Source organism: Pangasianodon hypophthalmus, chromosome 26, assembly GCF_027358585.1.
Source record: "Pangasianodon hypophthalmus isolate fPanHyp1 chromosome 26, fPanHyp1.pri, whole genome shotgun sequence".
NCBI classification, from domain to species: domain Eukaryota; kingdom Metazoa; phylum Chordata; class Actinopteri; order Siluriformes; family Pangasiidae; genus Pangasianodon; species Pangasianodon hypophthalmus.
In genome coordinates, this window is record NC_069735.1 from 18,040,288 (window position 1) to 18,059,706 (window position 19,419).

At 38.3% G+C, this 19,419-nt stretch overlaps 1 protein-coding gene across 2 annotated transcripts; it reads left to right on the forward strand.

Annotated features, from left to right (window-relative positions):
* The first annotated feature begins 65 nt into the window (after nucleotides 1-65).
* LOC113526590 (zinc finger protein 239) lies at nucleotides 66-7,776 on the forward strand. Of its 2 annotated transcripts, XM_026913774.3 has the most exons (4): nucleotides 66-1,502; nucleotides 1,629-1,719; nucleotides 5,032-5,464; nucleotides 6,671-7,776. In XM_026913774.3, the coding sequence occupies exons 2-4, from the start codon at nucleotides 1,636-1,638 to the stop codon at nucleotides 7,306-7,308; spliced, it is 1,155 nt and encodes a 384-aa protein (XP_026769575.3). In that variant the 5' UTR covers nucleotides 66-1,502; nucleotides 1,629-1,635; the 3' UTR covers nucleotides 7,309-7,776. The 2 variants fall into 2 exon arrangements, with proteins under 2 accessions (XP_026769575.3, XP_034156010.2); XM_034300119.2 differs by having other exon boundaries at nucleotides 66-1,811.
* The last annotated feature ends 11,643 nt before the right edge of the window (nucleotides 7,777-19,419 follow it).

A 19,419-nucleotide genomic window follows, 5' to 3' on the forward strand; every position in this document is an offset into this window, starting at 1 on the left:
TGTGCATATATACATTCACTGAGCACTTTATTAGGAACACCTGTACACCTACACATTCATGCAATTATCTAATCAGCCAATTGTGTGGCAGCAGTGCAGTGCCTAAAATCATGCAGATACAGGTCAAGAGCCTCCGTTAGTGTTCACATTAACTATCAGAATGGGGGGAAAATGTGATCTCTGTGATTTTGACCATGGCATAATTGTTGGTGCCAGACAGGCTGGTTTGAGTATTTCTATAACTGCTGAGCTCCTGGGATTTTCACACACAACAGTCTCTAGTGTTTACTCATAATGGTGCAAAAAACGTCCGGTGAGCAGCAGTTCTGTGGACAGAAACGTCTTGTTGATGAGAGAGGTAAATGGAGAATGGTGAGACTGGTTCGAGCTGACAGAAAGGCTACAGTAACTCAGATAACCACTCTGTACAATTGTGCTGAGCAGAAAAGCATCTTAGAATTTGAGGCGGACATGCTACAACAGGCAGAAGCCTAGAACAGAAAGCTGAGGCTGCAGTGGGCACGGGCTCACCAACACTGGACAGGTGAAGAAACGTAGGTGAAGAAGAAGGCGAAGAAACGTAGCCTGTTCTGATGAATTTCGATTTCTGCTGAGGCACATACATGATATGGTCAAAATTTGGCTCCAACAGCATGAATCCATGGACCCAATCTACCTTGTGTCAGCAGTCCAGGCTGGTGGAGGTGGTGTAATGGTGTGGGGAATGTTTTCTTGGCACACTTTGGGCCCGTTGATGATAATCAATCAGTCGTGGCTTCAATGCCACAGTGTATTTGAGTATTGTTGCTGACCATGTACATCCCTGCATGACCACAATTTACCATCTTCTAAGGGTTACTTACAGCATGATAATGCACCATGTCACAAAGCAAAAGTCGTCTCAATCTGGTTTCATGAACATGACGATGAGTTCAGTGTTCTTCAGTGGCTTTCCCAGTCACCGGATCTGAGTCCAGTAGAACAGTTTTGAGACGTGGTATAACGGGAGATTCGCAGCATGAACGTGAACCTGAAAAATCTGCAGGAACTGCATGATGCGATCATCTCAACATGGACCAGGATCTCAGAGGAGTGTTTCTAACATCTTGTGGAAACCATACCATGAAGAACAGAGGCTGTTTTGAGAGCAAAGGGACTGAGAGCCTTACCCAGGATTAGTATAGTGTTCCTAATAAAGTGCTCGAAATGATACGAAGAAGAAAAAGAAGGAGAAACATCCAGCCTTGAAACAAAACATTGTCCCATTTACCTTCACATATCACTCGATCCTAGTGGCAGCGATTACTATTTGGTGCAATCTGATTGGTCCAAATTCCTGATTGACACACGGCGTAACCAATGAGGAATGGCTAACGTTCCGCACGTGACGTCACAACGCCATAAAAGCGGAAGCGTGTTTGCGAATGGACTAGTGAGAGCCGCCATCAGCAGGCAGCAGGGATATGATGGTCAAATAGGGATAAAAACCCGATTAAACCCAGGTTTAGTTTTCACCCGTGACACTTTATATGAAGCTTGGCGCAGTTATAAAGGGTTTTTTAAGACTCCTGTCGCATTTATGTCTGCGTGTTTAGTGAGGTTTTTGGTTTTTGCTGACTTCTCTGTAGGTAAATAATGGAGGCTTTGTGCACGAGCTCAGTAACGGATCTGTCCCTGCAGGACACCAGGCTGCAGCTGAAGCAGGAAGAAGGGCATGAGGTTTGGAGCTACCTTTTCATTTAGAGGGAAAAGAAAACATCCAAGTTTATACTGCACTGATTTTCAGGGCTGGAAGATCTGGTGGAGATCTGGTGATATATTCATCATCATCACATGCTTTTCTGATTACTGTGATTTTTTTCATTGTTATTTTCAGCAGAATGTTGAAATGAGTTTACCATCTGTTTATTTTCCCTTTCTTTTCTTATTCAGTACTTTGCATGGTTACTTTTATAAGATTTATCAAAACTAAACACTGTCACATATATATGGTGTATTGTGAAATTATCTATATATACAGTATTTCCCCCTTTTTTGTATATATATGGTTAAAGTTGTTCATATGAATTCAAAAGTGGTTTATTAATAATAATAATATATAATAAACAGAATAATTAATACTGAACACACATAAGAGCAAAAAATATATATTTTAGGGCTGTGATATAATGCTTATGACACAAATAGGTTATACTTGTGTCTGCTGATGTGAAAAAAAGATCAGGAAAAAAAATAAAAAGTATATGTACACACTCCAAAAAAAAAATTGTAGCTTTTTTTTTTTTTTTTAGTCCTTCAAAAAAAATAAAAAAAATCCATCAGTCTTCTCCATGAACAGTTTTACGTGAGTGTACCGAGTTGTAAAAATAATTTCCTGTCGTTTAACGTATCATTCCCCTTGAGATATAATCAGCGCTGGCTTGATGTGATGAAGTGCAGTCACTGTTACTACCACGACATTGATTATTTTCCTATAACAGCAAGTCCAAGTGTTTTATTCCTCTTATACCACAGTTGTTTGCTAACAGTTATATTTTCATATTTATTAAAAAAAAACATCATGCCATACTTTTTATCCATTTATATTTATACTTACTCAAGCTAGTATTCTTCCTTCGCCAGTCTCTCTATTTTCTCTCTCTTTGTTAATGAAACAGACCAAAAAAAAAATAAAGGCAGCCTGTCATGTTACCAAGAACCCACAAAGCATAAACTCCTCTGACCCGAAGACTTTCCCATATCAGGAAAAAATATTTACGGCTATACCTCTTATGTTTTAAAGCTTTGACACTGGAGACTCCTTCCGTAAATGTCTCCTGACAGAAAACTTCATATCAACGATCGTACATTATGTATTAAATAAAGTTTTTTTGGTTTGATTGTTTGTTTTTTAAAGATTTGTCTATTATTAACTTTACATTATGTGGAGTGTGCACCATACAAGTCCCTGTCAATGATCTGTTACTATAGAAACTATAGTACAGGGTGTCCAAAAAGTCAGGAAATAACGAACGAACCAAGAAGCACCTGTAAGGAAAAAATAGATATAAAAAAGTGAAATTGCAACATATAAGTTAAAGTGAAAAACAATAAGAATCACTTTAGGGGGAAAAAAATATAATATATAATGTACAGTAACCTGGTTGCATAAGTGTGCACATCCCTAGTCTAATACTTTATTTGAAGCAGCTTTTGATTTTATTACACCACTCAGTCTTTTTGGTTCAGAGTCTATCAGCGTGGCTCATCTTTACTAGGCAATATTTTCTCTCTCTTTCTTGCAAAATTCTTGAGCATTCTTGAGCCATCAGATTGTAAGAGCATCTCCTGTGCACAGCCTGCTTCAGGTCACCCCACCGATTTTTTTATTGGATTCAGGTCTGGGCTCTGGCTCGGCCATTCAAAAACATTGATCTTCTTTTGGTGAAGCCGTTCCTTTGTTGATTTTTAGGTGTATGCTTTGGGTCACTGTCGTGCTGAAAGGTGAAATTCCTTTTCATCTTCAGCTTACTAGCAGACACCTGAAGGTTTTTCACTAAAATCGACTGGTATTTGTAGCTATTCATGATTCCCTTCACCTCAATAAAAGCTGCAGTTCTGGCTGAAGAAAAGCAGCCCTAAAGCATGATGCAGATTAGCTGCGCATCTCCTGTGCACAGCCCTCTTCGGGTCACCCCACAGATTTTCAACTGGGCCATTCCAAAACCTTGGTTTTTTTTTGGTGAAGCCGTACCTTTGTTGATTTGGAGGTGTACTTTGGGTCGTTGTCATGCTGAAAGGTGAAATTCCTCTTCATCGTAAGTGTTGAAGCAGAAGCCTTAAGGTTTGCAGCAAATTTTACAGGAATTTGGAGCTATTCATGATTCCCTCCACCCTGATTAAAGCGTTAGTTCTGGCTGAAGAAATGCAGCTCTAAAGCATGATGCTACCGCCTCCATGCTTCACCATGGGCATGGTGTTGTTTGTGATGTTTTTTTTTTTTTTTTGCACCAAACATATATTTTCATATTATGGCCAAAAAGATCAACTTTCATCAGACCATAACACATTATTCCATGTAGTTTTGAAAGATTGGATTTTTTTCCTTTTTTTTGTTGGTTAAAAAAGGCTTCCGTCCTTCCACCCTACGCCGTAGCCCAGACATATGAAGAATTTGGGAGATTGTTGTCACATGTAGGGATTAAGACTTGCCAGAAATTGCTGGAATTCTTTGAATGTTGTAATGCTGTAGGCCTCTTGGCAGCCTCTCTGACCAGATTTCTCCTGATCTTCTCATCAGTTATGTAGGGACATCCTGTTCTTAGTAATGTCACTGTTGTGCCATATTTTTTCTACTTGATGATTATTGCCTTTACAGTGTTCCATGGTATATCCAATGCCTTGGAAATATTTTTGTAAGCCTCTTCTGATTAAAAATTTTCAGAAGTGAGTTCCCATACCTGCTTTGTAAGCTCTTTGTGGCCCATGACTTTTCTAGTTGGATGTTACCAAGATGATGTCAGGAAAAATCCTCCAGGAACAGCTGCACTTTATTTGGGGTTAATCACTCACTTTAATTGATGGCAGGCGTATACTAATTAGTGTTTAACATGAGCTTGAATGTGATTGGTTGATTCTGAACACTGCCTCATTCCCAGTTATAAAAGGGTGTGCACGCTTATGCAAGCTGGGTATTGGGAGTGGTTTGTTTTTCTTTTTTCTCAGTAAAACATTTCTGGTTGTTTGTCACTTGATTTTTACAGGTTGCAATTTCACAGTAAAGGTGAAAAAGGCCCTGACATGATTTAAAGTATTTTCTTTTTTTTTTTTTTTACATCACAAAAACCTGCCATTTTAACAGGGGTGTGTAGACTTTTTATATCCACTGAACACTCAAGAGAGCTGAGAGTGCTTGTACACTGATGCTTGAGGTGGCTAATAATTCTAGTATGAAAATGAACCTTAGAACCTGGAATGATTTCTCAAAAGTAAACTGGCTACAGGAAAACAAAGTCCTTTTTAATGATCATGCTTTTCCATGTTTTGCAACAGGAATTTCAGGATTTTTTTCCTGACTCTTTTCTGCCTAAAATGCAACCCGTGTCCACACTGATGCAACACCATGAAGATCGTGCTGGAGAGACACACAAACCACAGGAAAATGTGAACAGTTTGATACTTGATATTAAAACAGAACCAGATCTGTTGGATATTGAGTCCTTTGTATACAGTGATGAGCATGAAGATTTATCGACCTCTAAAGACGGATGGGATTGTGAATCTGAACAGGAGAACGAGTACACCCTCGAGCAGTGTGATGACGGACGCAGTACATTAACTATTATTAAAAAGGAGCCTCCTGAAGAAGAACTGAGTTTCTGTGGTGAGCTGCAATCAAATTGTAAAATCGAATCAATAGAAATATCTAATAGTGAAGAAGAAGGTGACACATCACTGGAGGAAAATGAGGAGATAAACATGACAGGTATGTCAGATGAATTTGAGAACTATTGCTAATACACTTGCATGAGGTTTCGAGCATGCCAAGCAAATCAAAAATCGCCAAACTGTTGAAAAATAAACACTTAGTGCTTGGACCCCAAAAATAAGCAGTCCTGCATGTCAAGGAATTGGTGTTCCTCATCCACACCATGCACTAGAGTGGAACAGAAGAACTCTAGTACACTGGAGTTTAGACCTTTAGGGTAGTAGGAAAAATTTTGCACTTGACATTGTCTCTTGTCTTTTAACAGAGCTTTTGCAGCAGTAAAACCTCTGAGCAGTGACCACAACACACCATTACATGTGTCGATGTGCAAAGTGTGCTGGGCTAAGGTATAGCTAAAATCTAGGTTTCCGTGTTTCAATGTGGTTTCCTCTGTAGCTGTATTCTTTCTATCTGAAAGGAGATATGCTACAAGGAAGTGATGTTAATAGTAGTGTTTGAGGACACTTGATGTGATACTCCAGTTACTGTCCCAGAAGGCTTTTTTTTGGGTTGGTGGTAAATTAAGCCCATCACACTCTCCTCCGTCTGTTACTCCTGGTGTCAACTGACAAAACAAGTTGTCTAGGTAATCATTGATGTAGTGGTGGTGAGGCCATAGCGTGATATCCTATAAGAGCTGGAAGGACACAGGGGTCTCATGGAAGCTGGAAAACAGTTTTTGATATTACCTGAGCCTGCTGTGGATGATAAAGGAGGGAGGAGTACCTGCCAGTATACTTTTGTCAGGTTGAGGTTAAAGCGATTTTCCGACATGGCCTATACACCTGGGCGTGGGGAAGATGTACTCGGAAACGATGGATGGATGGACGATGGGTGGGTGGACGTGTGGTGGCACAGAGAATAGGTAGATGAATGAAACCTTGGATGCACTCATGGATGAAATAATGGAACAGTGATTAAGGGATGAGGTAAAGAATGGACCGTGTGATTAAGGGATAAATAAAGTGCTGAATAGATGGAATGAAGAATTTACCATTGAAATGTGTATAAATGGTGAATTGACCAAGCAGTGATTGAATGTAGTAATGGGTGATTGGGTGGTTTGATGAAGAGGTGAATGGATGGCACGAAGGAAAGAATGATGCACAGGTAGATGCATTGGGTGATGGATGATGTGGCTGAATGATATTTTTAGATTTTTATGTTTTCTCTTACGCCAATTTCTAACCTTTGTTGTTATAGGTGAGTGCTCCTACCTGCCCTCTGCTAAAGTCTTTAAGTCATGCTCTGAATGTGGAAGGATGTTTCCTACCTCATCCTCATACAACAGACACATGAGGATACACAGTGGCGAAAGACCTTTCCAGTGCTCTCAGTGCAATAAGACATTTACTCAGTTCTCTTCATTTAAAATCCATCAAAGGATACACACCGGAGAAAAGCCATATCACTGCTCCGAATGTGAAAAAACATTCAGCCGCTTAGACGCTCTCCACCTCCATCAGAGAACTCATACTGGAGAAAAACCATACAAGTGCGCTCACTGTCCCAAAACCTTTACTCGCCTACACGTGCTTCAGAACCATCAGAGGACACATACCGGAATAAAGCCGTATCAATGCTCACACTGCGCTAAAACATTTACACGCTTATGCAGCTTTAAAATACACAAGAGAAGGCACACTGGAGAGAAACCGTACCTGTGTGGAACCTGTGGAAAACAGTTTGTGGATGCCTCAAATCTGAAGAATCACCAGAGGACACACACAAAAGAGCGGCCGTATCAGTGCTCGCAGTGCGACAAGACCTTCATTCAGCTGGGTCACCTCACAAGCCACCGCAGAAAAACCCACAGTATAGAGACTGTAACAGTGCTCTGACTGTGGGAAGAGTTACACCTCGTTATCTACACTTCTTTACCATAAGAAACACACACTTTCATATCCGGGACAACCCTTTTCAACGCACTACATAAGACATGACTTAATGACTGTTACATAGATTATATGTGGATATGTAAGGGTCTGAGCCCTGGTTTAACAGTCGTATTATCGTTTTTTTCACCTCAGTTAATTTTCAAAGCCAAGTTCTGACAACAATAATATTTGAGTATTTTTTTTTCCTTGTGTATATTTATTTATAATATATTTCTTAATTTCTTACTTTTTTAAATGACCGGTATCGTGCAGTAAAATGAATGCATTGTTTGTATATTCTGTTTAAATGGTGTTGCTCAATGAATGCAAAAATTTTCTTTTGTATTTCTGCCAAATCACTACACAGTTTGTTCCAAAAGGATACACATAAAAGTGTGTGTATTTGATTTACAATAAAGAGTTCAAATGTCAGTGGTTCAGTTGGATTTTTAGTACCGTGAGGGACCTCTTCTGGTAGTAGTAGTAGTACATTTATATGTACATGTGCACAAATTGTCACATTCTTTCACATAAAGCAACTTAGAGAAATACAAATACAGAATCCAGTCCAAGCGCAGAATTTTGTTCTGACAGTGAAACATAAGCTACAAAACCAGGTTATATCGCAAAAGCTAGTGTTCAAGAGACGAGAGAAGATTATTTAAACAAGTTGACAAGAAAACATGAAAGAATATTTAGACAGTTACTAGTAGAATGAATGTTATTTTACTGAAGTCTATATAGTAGAAAGCTAATAGGCTGCTTGTTAATCTTAATCTGATCCGAATTAATAATTTATATATGTTCATACAAGACATGGGACACTAATATCATGTCTAGTTATACAGATTATAAAGCCAACTTTATTTTATTTAAAATAAATCCATCCAACTCTTTTTTTGATGAATTTATCAGAATCTAGCTGCCAGACAACAGCCACATCTGTCCCAGACTAGACTGTATCTCATACATGTTTTGGAGCAGAACTTATATCTGGACCACAAATTAAAATGCAGTACAAGCATTGGCTTTGTTTGGACCTCTCTTGTTTTTTTGGTCTCAGAATACAAATGGCATAATATATAATAATGCAGCTGCTATAAGAGCCAATTTCAGCCCACAATGTACAGTATTTGCCATGACTGGACCTTGTGGCACAGAACTCAGGCCATATTTGTCCTGGAATTCTCTGCTGTACCAGTAGGTGGTGCTACAAGCATGAATTCCGCTCGGCATTTCCAATATTTAACCACAAAAGCTGGAAAAGCAGAATAAATAAATCATTAAACACCATACATATTACACTGAAGATACACAGAGCTGGAAGACTTTTGAACAGAAAACACTCAGCTGAAGAGGCTGTTGGAGATTTTGGAAGTCAAATTAAAAAATGCAAAGAAGAAGGAGAACTCGAGAAACTCAGCAAAAAGGTTTGTTTCTTTCAGGAGCCAAAGCACTATGCAGTGTAATGCAGGCAGTCACACTATTCAATCTTCTCCTGAAAAAATATTGACACCAATATTATAGAATATCTAGAAAAAAATAGTAAAATTTCATTTTATATTTCATCACTAACAGGAAAACAAGTAATTTATTTTTGATGACTCATTCTGTACTTGTCGCATTCATCCAATTAATTGCTCTCTAGAATGTATAAGTCCCGCCCACAGGGGTGTGTCTACAGTAGCAGCTTGTTATCCGTAAATGTGGTTCATCTGTGTGTTATTTGCTGTGCGTCTACCCACGTTATTCCCTTTTTCAGCCATTGCTTGGTGAAGAATAAACGGTTGGCGTTGGTGAGTTGGTAGTTATCTGACTTTGCAGAAGAGTGTTTTACCAACTCAGGGCTGTTCAATGCCGGAATGTCACTACTTCAGACTGATGGAGAATGCGATTCTGTCTTTATCGGGGTGTGGTGTATCACGAATGTTATTGGCTGTTGTGTAAATCAGTCATTCTGACTTTCTGTTTCAAATGGAAAGATGTCAATGTACGGAATCAAATCAAGACATTTCATGGGGATCTCAAGGATTCTTAGCTTCCAAAAAAGGGATTTATTCAGGATCCTAATATACAAGCACTCTATTGTAGGATGTTGTGTAGGACCTTTTCCCAGTGGCAGTGAAGAACATTTACATTTATTCGGTTATTAATTGGCAGATGGCTTGCAGTTTATTTTAGCAGTTGAGGGCCTTGCTCAAGGACCCAACAGTGAGAGCTTGGCCGTGCCAGGATTTCAACTTGCAACGTTCCAGTCGGGAGTCAAGAGCCCTAAACACTGATCCACCACAGCCCCAGGACCTGAAGTGTGGTGCTTCACCTGTCTGGTAGCTAATAAGCTTGATGCATATCTAGTAGGTGAATCATATTTGATTTCTTACACATGTGGTATAAAATAATGCCTTTTGTTGTCACTACACACCCAGTGGGAAGAATGAGACCAGGAAGTGCATGAATCTGTAACTGGAACTCAGGTTTGAGTTACAGGTTCTTGTTCAGGTTCACTGGGAACTCTTCAGGTTGCCAATCCTGGTCCTGGAGAACCCCCGTCCTCCACATTTTAGGGTTCTAACACACCCACTTCAACTCAAAGAGAGCTGTTAATTAGCTGATTATTTGAATCAAGTGCATTAGAGCAGGAAAAACATTAAAATATGCAGGACAGAGGATTCTCCAGGACCAGGAATATCTTGAAATCATTTTTCAGTTAAAATAGTTAGGAATGAGAACACTGTGTAGTGAAATATACCATTGTGGTATCATAAACCATGATGATGACCCCCAAAACTGTAAGATGAGCACAAACCTTATTGCCGAACATTTCTTCATACCTTGACAGTTTAAATCTTGATCAAATTTCCCTCTGCAGAATTTCCAGTGTAGCTGTCTCAGTCTCTTGATGTTGGGAAAAGTGTCTTTACATCACACCCAGTGGATAACTGCATTAATTTACACACAGGACTAAAGTTGAACTTGCATTGTGGAAAAGTTGTCTCAAATTCATTTCATTTTAAAGGATTAATAAGGACATGTTTCCAGTGCTTTCAGTGTGCCAAGACTTTTGCACAGCTCAGAGAATTAAAAACACCTGTTGTTCAGGTAGCCTCAATTTGGATTTATTTAATTTAATTTATAATTTATAATTTATTAATGCATAACATTAATAAAAAAAATCTAAAAGGCAGCAACAATATGTAAGCACATAAAAACAGATCTACATGCATCTAAAATAATAAGGAATGTTACTCATTACTAAAATAAGAGTGACAGAAAATTGCCCCTTTCCCTTGCGTCTTTGGTCAGGTCACATTGACACTTAATTATCTGTTTGTTTGTTTTTCCCTGAGTTAAAAACACTCCAGATGTGTAAGACGAAGACTTTCACTTCGGAGCGCTGGTGAAGTTCATGGTCACTGGGCCGTGATAATTTCCTCCAGACAGAACAGGAGCATGAATGATGCTTGTCCCTTCAGCTGAGACGCTCTGTGAGACCTCACCAGCCTGAGAGGAAGAGGAAGAGGAAGAGGAAGACGCACCCTGCACTTCTGCTGCCTGGACTGGGCCTGGACAAGAGAGCAGGAAACAGAAAGGTTTATAAGAGAGAAATAAAACCTAAATTCACTTAGAATTATTTAGAAGTAATTAAAAGTGGCTGTTGGGTTTTTATTACCAAGTTTTGTAAACACATATTTATAATTTATCATTTATTAAGAAATGTGTTTTAGAATGTTACTCAGGCCAACACTGTAAGTCCTGTTACTTAAATATGATTTGTTGATGCCATGATTACATATATGGATTTTGTGCTTCATATGAAACAAATTTGTTCATTATGCCTAATTAGTTGCTAGGAAGATCTTAAATTTTTCTGATAAAGACTGTAAAGAATTTTAAGTTGCATTTTACATAAAATGTTATAAAAGGTGCTTTAAAAAGAAATGCATTATTAGAAGTATTGTTGGTATATTAATACAAATCTGGTCATCCTGTCTCACTGTTATTAGTCAGAACAACCAGAAAGATTAAAAAAGAAAAGCCCAACATCAAAGCAGAATAAAACGGCTGTAGCTGAGTGTAGCCGAGCTCAATGTACAAGGCACTCTTATTGAGTCATTTCTTTCTGAGAGAAACTTCACATGCTTAAGTAAAAAAAATAAAATAAAATAAAGTCTTAAGATTTTCTCAGTGTGCACTGGAGGAAGGGGTTTATACTCCAAGTCCACCTGCCTTTTAATAAAGAATCATTTAGAGACCTTAAACACTTGTTAAATATAATGTCAAACATGAAACAATGAATAAAATATTATGTCATTATTGTTAAAATGATAATTAGCTGCAGTTCAACCAGGAAATGTAAATCAGAGATGCGGGGATCTGATGGTCTTGTGCAGAATATTAGGTGTTTTGGACATTATTTGCTGAATCAGCCATGCTCATAGGAAAAAAAAAACACTTTTACCTCCTGCCCCTTTACCCTCCAGTTTCTTTTCTAGGTCACTGGCAAGTTTTTTCTGTCCTATCTGATTAAGGATCTGTACAGTGATTTTGGCGGCATTTGAAGGTCCGTACTGATCCACCAACAGATCCACAACATTGTGATGTTTAGCTTTCTCCAGTTTGCTGCGGGGAATCGGGTCAAAACCCTGCGCCATGTTCCTCGTCAGGGACATTTTAAATCTGTCAAGGTCATCCTGGACCAGCTCGTCCAGGTGTTCCAGGAGCAGGCTGGGGATGAAGGACATGTCTCTTCACTTGGAGGAGGAGAGGACATGCAGGTCAGTGAATATGTAAGGAATAAAACATGACGGGGCGTACTGTTGATTATTTTCTCATAACAGCATGTCCCAAAGTGTTTTATTCCTCTTATACTACAGCAAATTACATTCTCTAAAACGTTTCTGTTTGTTTTGCACTTGAATCTGACATGATTTAACTTGGTTTCATTTTTTACATCACCAAAACCTGCAATTGTAACAGGGGTGTGTAAACTTTTTCCACTTTAGACTGTATCCACTGTAGCTGCTATGACGTAAGTGAGAACAGGAACTAACTTGTTTTGTGAACATTCCACAACATTAAATGTCACTATAAATGGATAAACATATGATGTCCTTCATTAATAACTAAAAATGGCAATCATTGTCCAAGTTGCTGTTCTGTAAGAGGAATAAAACAGTTGTGGATGTGCTGTTCTAGGAAAATAATCAACTTCAGGTGGTAACTCAGCTTCACTCACTCGCTGTTGATTATTTTCCTAGAACAGCACCACGCTTAGTGTTTATTAGTTACATGTTACATATTTATTTTAATTATTTAAAAAAACAGACATGATGGTTGTCAAATTATCAGAACAATAATAACCTAACCTGCACACACACACACACACACACACACACACTGATATCAAACCTAGCTTTCACTTTTACTTAGCTTCTTCCTCATTAAGCTGTAAACTGACACTAGCACACTAAATAGGAATGCTGCAAATCAAGTATTATGCCATAACATGCATACCTTTTAAACCTGAGGAAGTTAGAGAGAAAAAGGTCTCACTGCTTGCTAGTGCTAGAATGATATCAAGCTGAACATTACAGTGTAAGAAGAAAGAAAAGTTCATCAGGGTCTCAGGGGAAATCAGAGGATCCTGAACTGAAAATCTCTCTGATAGAGAACACTCAGTAGTTCAGACTTATCTCTCTAAAACTACACACTGTGAAGTTATAGGCAGAAAATCTCTGACATGTTAAACAGATGGAGAAAAAAATTTACTTAACAAAATCTTAACAATATCTTAGGAAAAGTGTGCAGATGTGAGTAAAGAGCTCCCAGCTGTCTATAATATAAACAACTTCAGAGAAACTTAGGAGTCTTTTACAAAGTTCATGTGAGTAACATCATCACTGCAGACTGCTTACCTCAAAACTCCAACAAATCCAGTTTATTTAAACCAATAATAACAAATATCCGGCTTTAAACCCACAAACATTAGATCTGATACCTAAACTAGCTTTCACTTTTACTTAGCTACTTCCTCCTTTAAGCTGCAGGGCTCGCAGAATCGCTAGCCCGCCGTCTTGGGGCTATTGTGTCATCCAGTCGGGCTACCAAAATGTATTTCCGCCCTGCTATCTTATAGGGAGGAGAAATATATTGCAATGCTTTTGCATTCTCTGACAAATTTGGTCGGGTAATTATGTTGTGTGTAATTTTCGGGCATCGGGGAGCCACTATCAATATGTGGGGTATTGAAATCGCGTTTGAATGCGCGCTCGCTTTCAACTTTCACTTTCACTTCGCGATCGCGCGAACTGTGTATCAGTGACGCACTTCCTGTCAGTCATTACTATCCTCACGTGACAAGTGAAATCTCCCGCAGCAGGCTTAATCACGTGATAGAGATCGCATGCGCAGTGGAGAAAAATGGCTGATAGTTATGTGTTGATATTTCAGATTCAGAATCTGACACAGCCTGAATTCTGTTCTATACTGTTTTTACAAGTTCATAGAAATTTCAGTTCAGTTGGAACCAAAGATTTGTATTGATGATTGTAATTTGGTTATTTTATACGATTGTTGTTATTTGTGTTTTGAAAATGTTTTTGATTGATGTTTCGTCTCCTTTACAATATTCTACATTAAAAAAAATGTCTTTTTTTTATTTGGGCTACTTAAATTCATTTCGACCTACCAAAATCTGAAGAGTGCCTGCCCGAAGGGCTACCAGGGATTTTGAAATTTTGCGAGCCCTGATCATAAATATGTGGTATCTTAAACCATGATGATGATCACCAAAACTGTAAGATGAGCACAAAACTTATTGCCAAACATTTCTTAAAACCTTCACAGTTTAAATCTTGATCAAATTTCCCTCTGCAGAATTTCCAGATCAAATTTCTCCAGAACTTCTCAGTCTCTTGATGTTGGGAAAAGCATTACCAACAGTGTGCCAAGACTTTTGCACAGCTCAGAGAATTAAAAACACAGAATACATGCTGATGGGGAATGTTATCAGTGTCCTCTGTGCAATCGGCGTTTCATGCGTTCAGTGAGTCTTACAATCCATCAGCTTAAGAAACCCAGCAGGGTCCACCTCAGAGTGAATCCTTTCCACTGCGCCATGTGCTAGAAAAAACGTTCTCACGGCTGTCCATTCTGATGTTCCACAAGAGCATGTACACGGTTGAAAATCCAGATCAGTGCAGCGAGTGTGGAAAGAAGTGCACAAGTCTGAACAACCTGAAAATCCACCAGCGCATCCACACGAAGGAAAAGCCGTTTCTCTGCAGAGTTTTGCAAAATACTCAACACTGCACAGACACCATGCAACTCACAGAGAGAATAAAGACACAAACAGAATGTAAAGACACACAGCTAACTCTCTAAGTTGTACAATGACAATGTTGTGTATCGGGCCATCTGTAAAAAATACTTTCACTAATTTTGCACAGCTGTGTAAGGTGTTGTGGGGTGTTTATAATTACAGTATGATTGCTTAGCAATGTGACGAATGTTAAGAATGCAACCAGGAAGTCGAGGCCGTGTTCAGAAACCCCAGCTAAAGTGTATGTCACGGTTCATGGGTTCACCGGCCTCTTCTGGCCGTGTTGTGCACTACCGCTGTTTAGTACATTAGTTTCAGCTGCGACTCATTTACTGCTCTATTTAAGCCTCAGTGTTTGTCCTGTCTTTGTCAGTTCGTTGTTGTAACGAATCCGGCCTCTGTGGTTCCCCCTGATCGTCACCAGAGGTCACCATCACCCGAGTATTGACTTTCCCATCTAAACTACATTTCCCATCACCTCGCACCCAGCACTGATTACGAGCTCACCTGCAGCCTATTACCGGGACTACTTAAGCCTCTGCCTCTCGCTCACTCTTTGCGAAGTCTTGTTTTGTCCTGGCTGACATTTCTGAGCGTTTGTATCTTCTTTGTTGGATTACGGTGTTTGACCTTGGACTGTTTTCTCTTGTTTCTGGATTCTTTGCTGCCTGCCCTGATCATCTGCCTGTCTGATTACTCTGCCTTTGTCTCGCCTCTGATTACCCTGTTTGCTGTTGCTCGACCACGCCTGTACAACTGTGTCTGCCTTTTATTAAATGCTGCTAATGGATCCCCATTCTGTTGACTCCTCGTTACAGTTGATTTCGTGTCTGTGTTCTGTGCAGCTTCCGCGGTTGCTCTGTTCCCGGTACCCTGCACCCCGGTGGATTACTGTCTGCTAGCCTGGATCATAGGACTGTTTATTCCCCGTTGCAGCCGAGTGCTACTAAGGAAACCTGCCACCACTGCACCCACATTTGTCCACCCACAGTACTCTGTCTGTAGCTCTCTCTCCAGCTCTTTAATAAATATTTAACTCGCACTTGAATCCGCCTTGTATTTCCTGACAGTGTATGCTAATGATATAACATTCTAATTGTGTTGTGTATTTGTGTATCTGTAAGAAGGTGGATGTGATGAATGAGGTAAATCATGTAATTTCTTGTACAATATGTTTTTATAACTACATAAATCTCTGATTATATTGTATATGGATGTAACAGGACTTTATCACATGACAGATGTTTAACTTGGGTTCAGCCCACAGTCTACATGAAGTGAAGCAGGCATGCTGTGCATTATGGGTATTATTTAATTACTTTTATTTATTTATTTTTTTTACATTTTGGGCTCTGACCCAGAAGGCACAGTGACATGCTGCAGAAATACGACGTGTACTGAATATCTGGATGGATGGCGAGGAAACAAAGAAAATAAAAATGGCTCAAAAAGAGCGACACTTAGCCTGTGTTCCTGAATTGTTCTTGTCCTTTTTTGAAATCCATTTTTTTTTCTCTGTTAAATTCTTCCCACTTCCATTTGTTTTGGCTTGTGTCTTTTATTAAATAAAACACACACACACACACAACAAAGGACTGAATCATAGACCAAACAGGCTATAACTGATATCTTTAAGAATGTAGAATTTTTTTTATTATTTTAACCTTCAATAATACACCAGAATATCATGTGCAATATTTTTTCTGGTTTATTAAGACATGATATAAATTGCGTATAAAAGCTGTCATTTTATTTAACATTTGTTACAGTATTTTATTTCATAACCTTCATAGCACCAGAATTAACAGTTTACTTGCTGTGCTGTTGTTCAGGTAGCCTATTTAATTTATAATTTATAATTTATTTAATGCATACCATTAATCAAAATATATATATATATATATATATATATATATATATATATATATATATATATATATATATAAAAGGCAGCAACAATATGTAAGCACAAAAAAAACAGATCTACATGCATCTAAAATAGTAAGGAATGTTACTCAAAAAAAATTGCCCCTTTCTCTTGCATCTTTGGTCAGGTCACATTGACACTTAATTATCTGTTTGGTTTTTTTTTTCCCTGAATTAAAAACACTCCAGATGTGTAAGACGAAGACTTTCACTTCGGAGCGCTGGTGAAGTTGATGGTCACTGGGCCGTGATAATTTCCTCCAGACAGAACAGGAGCCTGAATGGTGCTTGTCCCTTCAGCTGAGACACTCTGTGAGACCTCACCAGCCTGAGAGGAAGAGGAAGAGGAAGAGGAAGACGCACCCTGCACTTCTGCTGCCTGGACTGGGCCTGGACAAGAGAGCAGGAAACAGAAAGGTTTATAAGAGAGAAGTAAAACCTAAATTCACTTAGAATTATTTAGAAGTAATTAAAAGTGGCTGTTGGGTTTTTATTACCAAGTTTTGTAAACACATATTTATAATTTATCATTTATTAAGAAATGTGTTTTAGAATGTTACTCAGGCCAACACTGTAAGTCCTGTTACTTAAATATGATTTGTTGATGCCATGATTACGTATATGGATTTTGTGCTTCATATGAAACAAATTTGTTCATTATGCCTAATTAGTTGCTAGGAAGATCTTAAATTTTTCTGATAAAGACTGTAAAGAATTTTAAGCTGCTTTTTACATAAAATGTTATAAAAGGTGCTTTAAAAAGTAATGCATTATTAGAAGTATTGTTGGTATATTAATACAAATCTGGTCATCCTGTCTCACTGTTATTAGTCAGAACAACCAGAAAGATTAAAAAAGAAAAGCCCAACATCAAAGCAGAATAAAACGGCTGTAGCTGAGTGTAGCTGAGCTCAATGTACAAGGCACTCTTATTGAGTCATTTCTTTCTGAGAGAAACTTCACATGCTTAAGTAAAAAAAATAAAATAAAATAAAGTCTTAAGATTTTCTCAGTGTGCACTGGAGGAAGGGGTTTATACTCCAAGTCCACCTGCCTTTTAATAAAGAATCATTTAGAGACCTTAAACACTTGTTAAATATAATAAATGTCAAACATGAAACAATGAATAAAATATTATGTCATTATTGTTAAAATGATAATTAGCTGCAGTTCAACCAGGAAATGTAAATCAGAGTTGCGTTGATCTGATGGTCTTATGCAGAATATTAGGTGTTTTGGACATTATTTGCTGAATCAGCCATGCTCATAGGAAAAAAAAATACTTTTACCTCCTGCCCCTTTACCCTCCAGTTTCTTTTCCAGGTCACTGGCGAGTTTTTTCTGTCCTATCTGATTAGGGATCTCAGGGTCATCCTGGACCAGCTCGTCCTGGTGCAGGCTGGGGATGGAGGACATGTCTCTTCACTTGGAGGAGGAGAGGACATGCAGGTCAGTGAATATGTAAGGAATAAAACATGACAGGACATGTTGTTGATTATTAGGTTAATTATTTTCTTATAATAGCATGTCCCAAAATGTTTATCCCTCTTATACTACAGCAAATTACATTCTCTAAAACGTTTCTGTTTGTTTTGCATTTGAATCTGACATGATTTAACTTGGTTTCATTTCAAAACTTGCAATTGTAACAGGGGTGTGTAAACTTTTTCCACTTTATTTCCACAGACTGTATCCACTGTAGCTGCTATGACGTAAGTGAGAACAGGAACTAACTTGTTTTGTGAACATTCCACAACATTAAATGTCACTATAAATGGATAAAAATATGATGTCATTCATTAATAACTAAAAATGGCAATCATTGTCCAAGTTGCTGTGCTGTAAGAGGAATAAAACAGTTGTGGATGTGCTGTTCTAGGAAAATAATCAACTTCAGGTGGTAACTCAGCTTCACTCACTCGCTGTTGATTATTTTCCTAGAACAGCACCACGCTTAGTGTTTATTAGTTACATGTTACATATTTATTTTAATTATTTAAAAAAACAGACATGATGGTTGTCAAATTATCAGCACAATAATAACCTAACCTGCACACACACACACACATACACACTGATATCAAACCTAGCTTTCACTTTTATTTAGCTTCTTCCTCATTAAGCTGTAAACTGACACTAGCACACTAAATAGGAATGCTGCAAATCAAGTATTATGCCATAACATGTATACCTTTTAAACCTGAGGAAGTTAGAGAGAAAAAGGTCTCACTGCTTGCTAGTGCTAGAATGATATCAAGCTGAACATTACAGTGTAAGAAGAAAGAAAAGTTCATCAGGGTCTCAGGGGAAATCAGAGGATCCTGAACTGAAAATCTCTCTGATAGAGAACACTCAGTAGTTCAGACTTATCTCTCTAAAAACTACACTACTCTAAAAACTTTGTAAAAGTTCATGTGAGTAACATCATCACTGCAGACTGCTTACCTCAAAACTCCAACAAATATCCAGTTTATTTAAACCAATAATAACAAATATCCGGCTTTAAACCCACAAACATTAGATCTGATACCTAAACTAGCTTTCACTTTTACTTAGCTACTTCCTCCTTTAAGCTGTTCCTGTACATGAACACAAAACTCCATCCAAGAACCTATGGTGGTTAGCATGCTAACTAATGTTAGCATCTGCTTGAACGTCGAGCTATAACACTATAAAGACACAAAGTATCCTTTTAATGATTATCCTAATAATGATTTATTAGTATGTTAGCATGACTAGCTAAATACTAGGCCATTCAGCTGCTTGAAACTCAAGTTATAACTCTATAAACATGTAAAATTCGAGGCTTAATGATTTATGAGGATGTT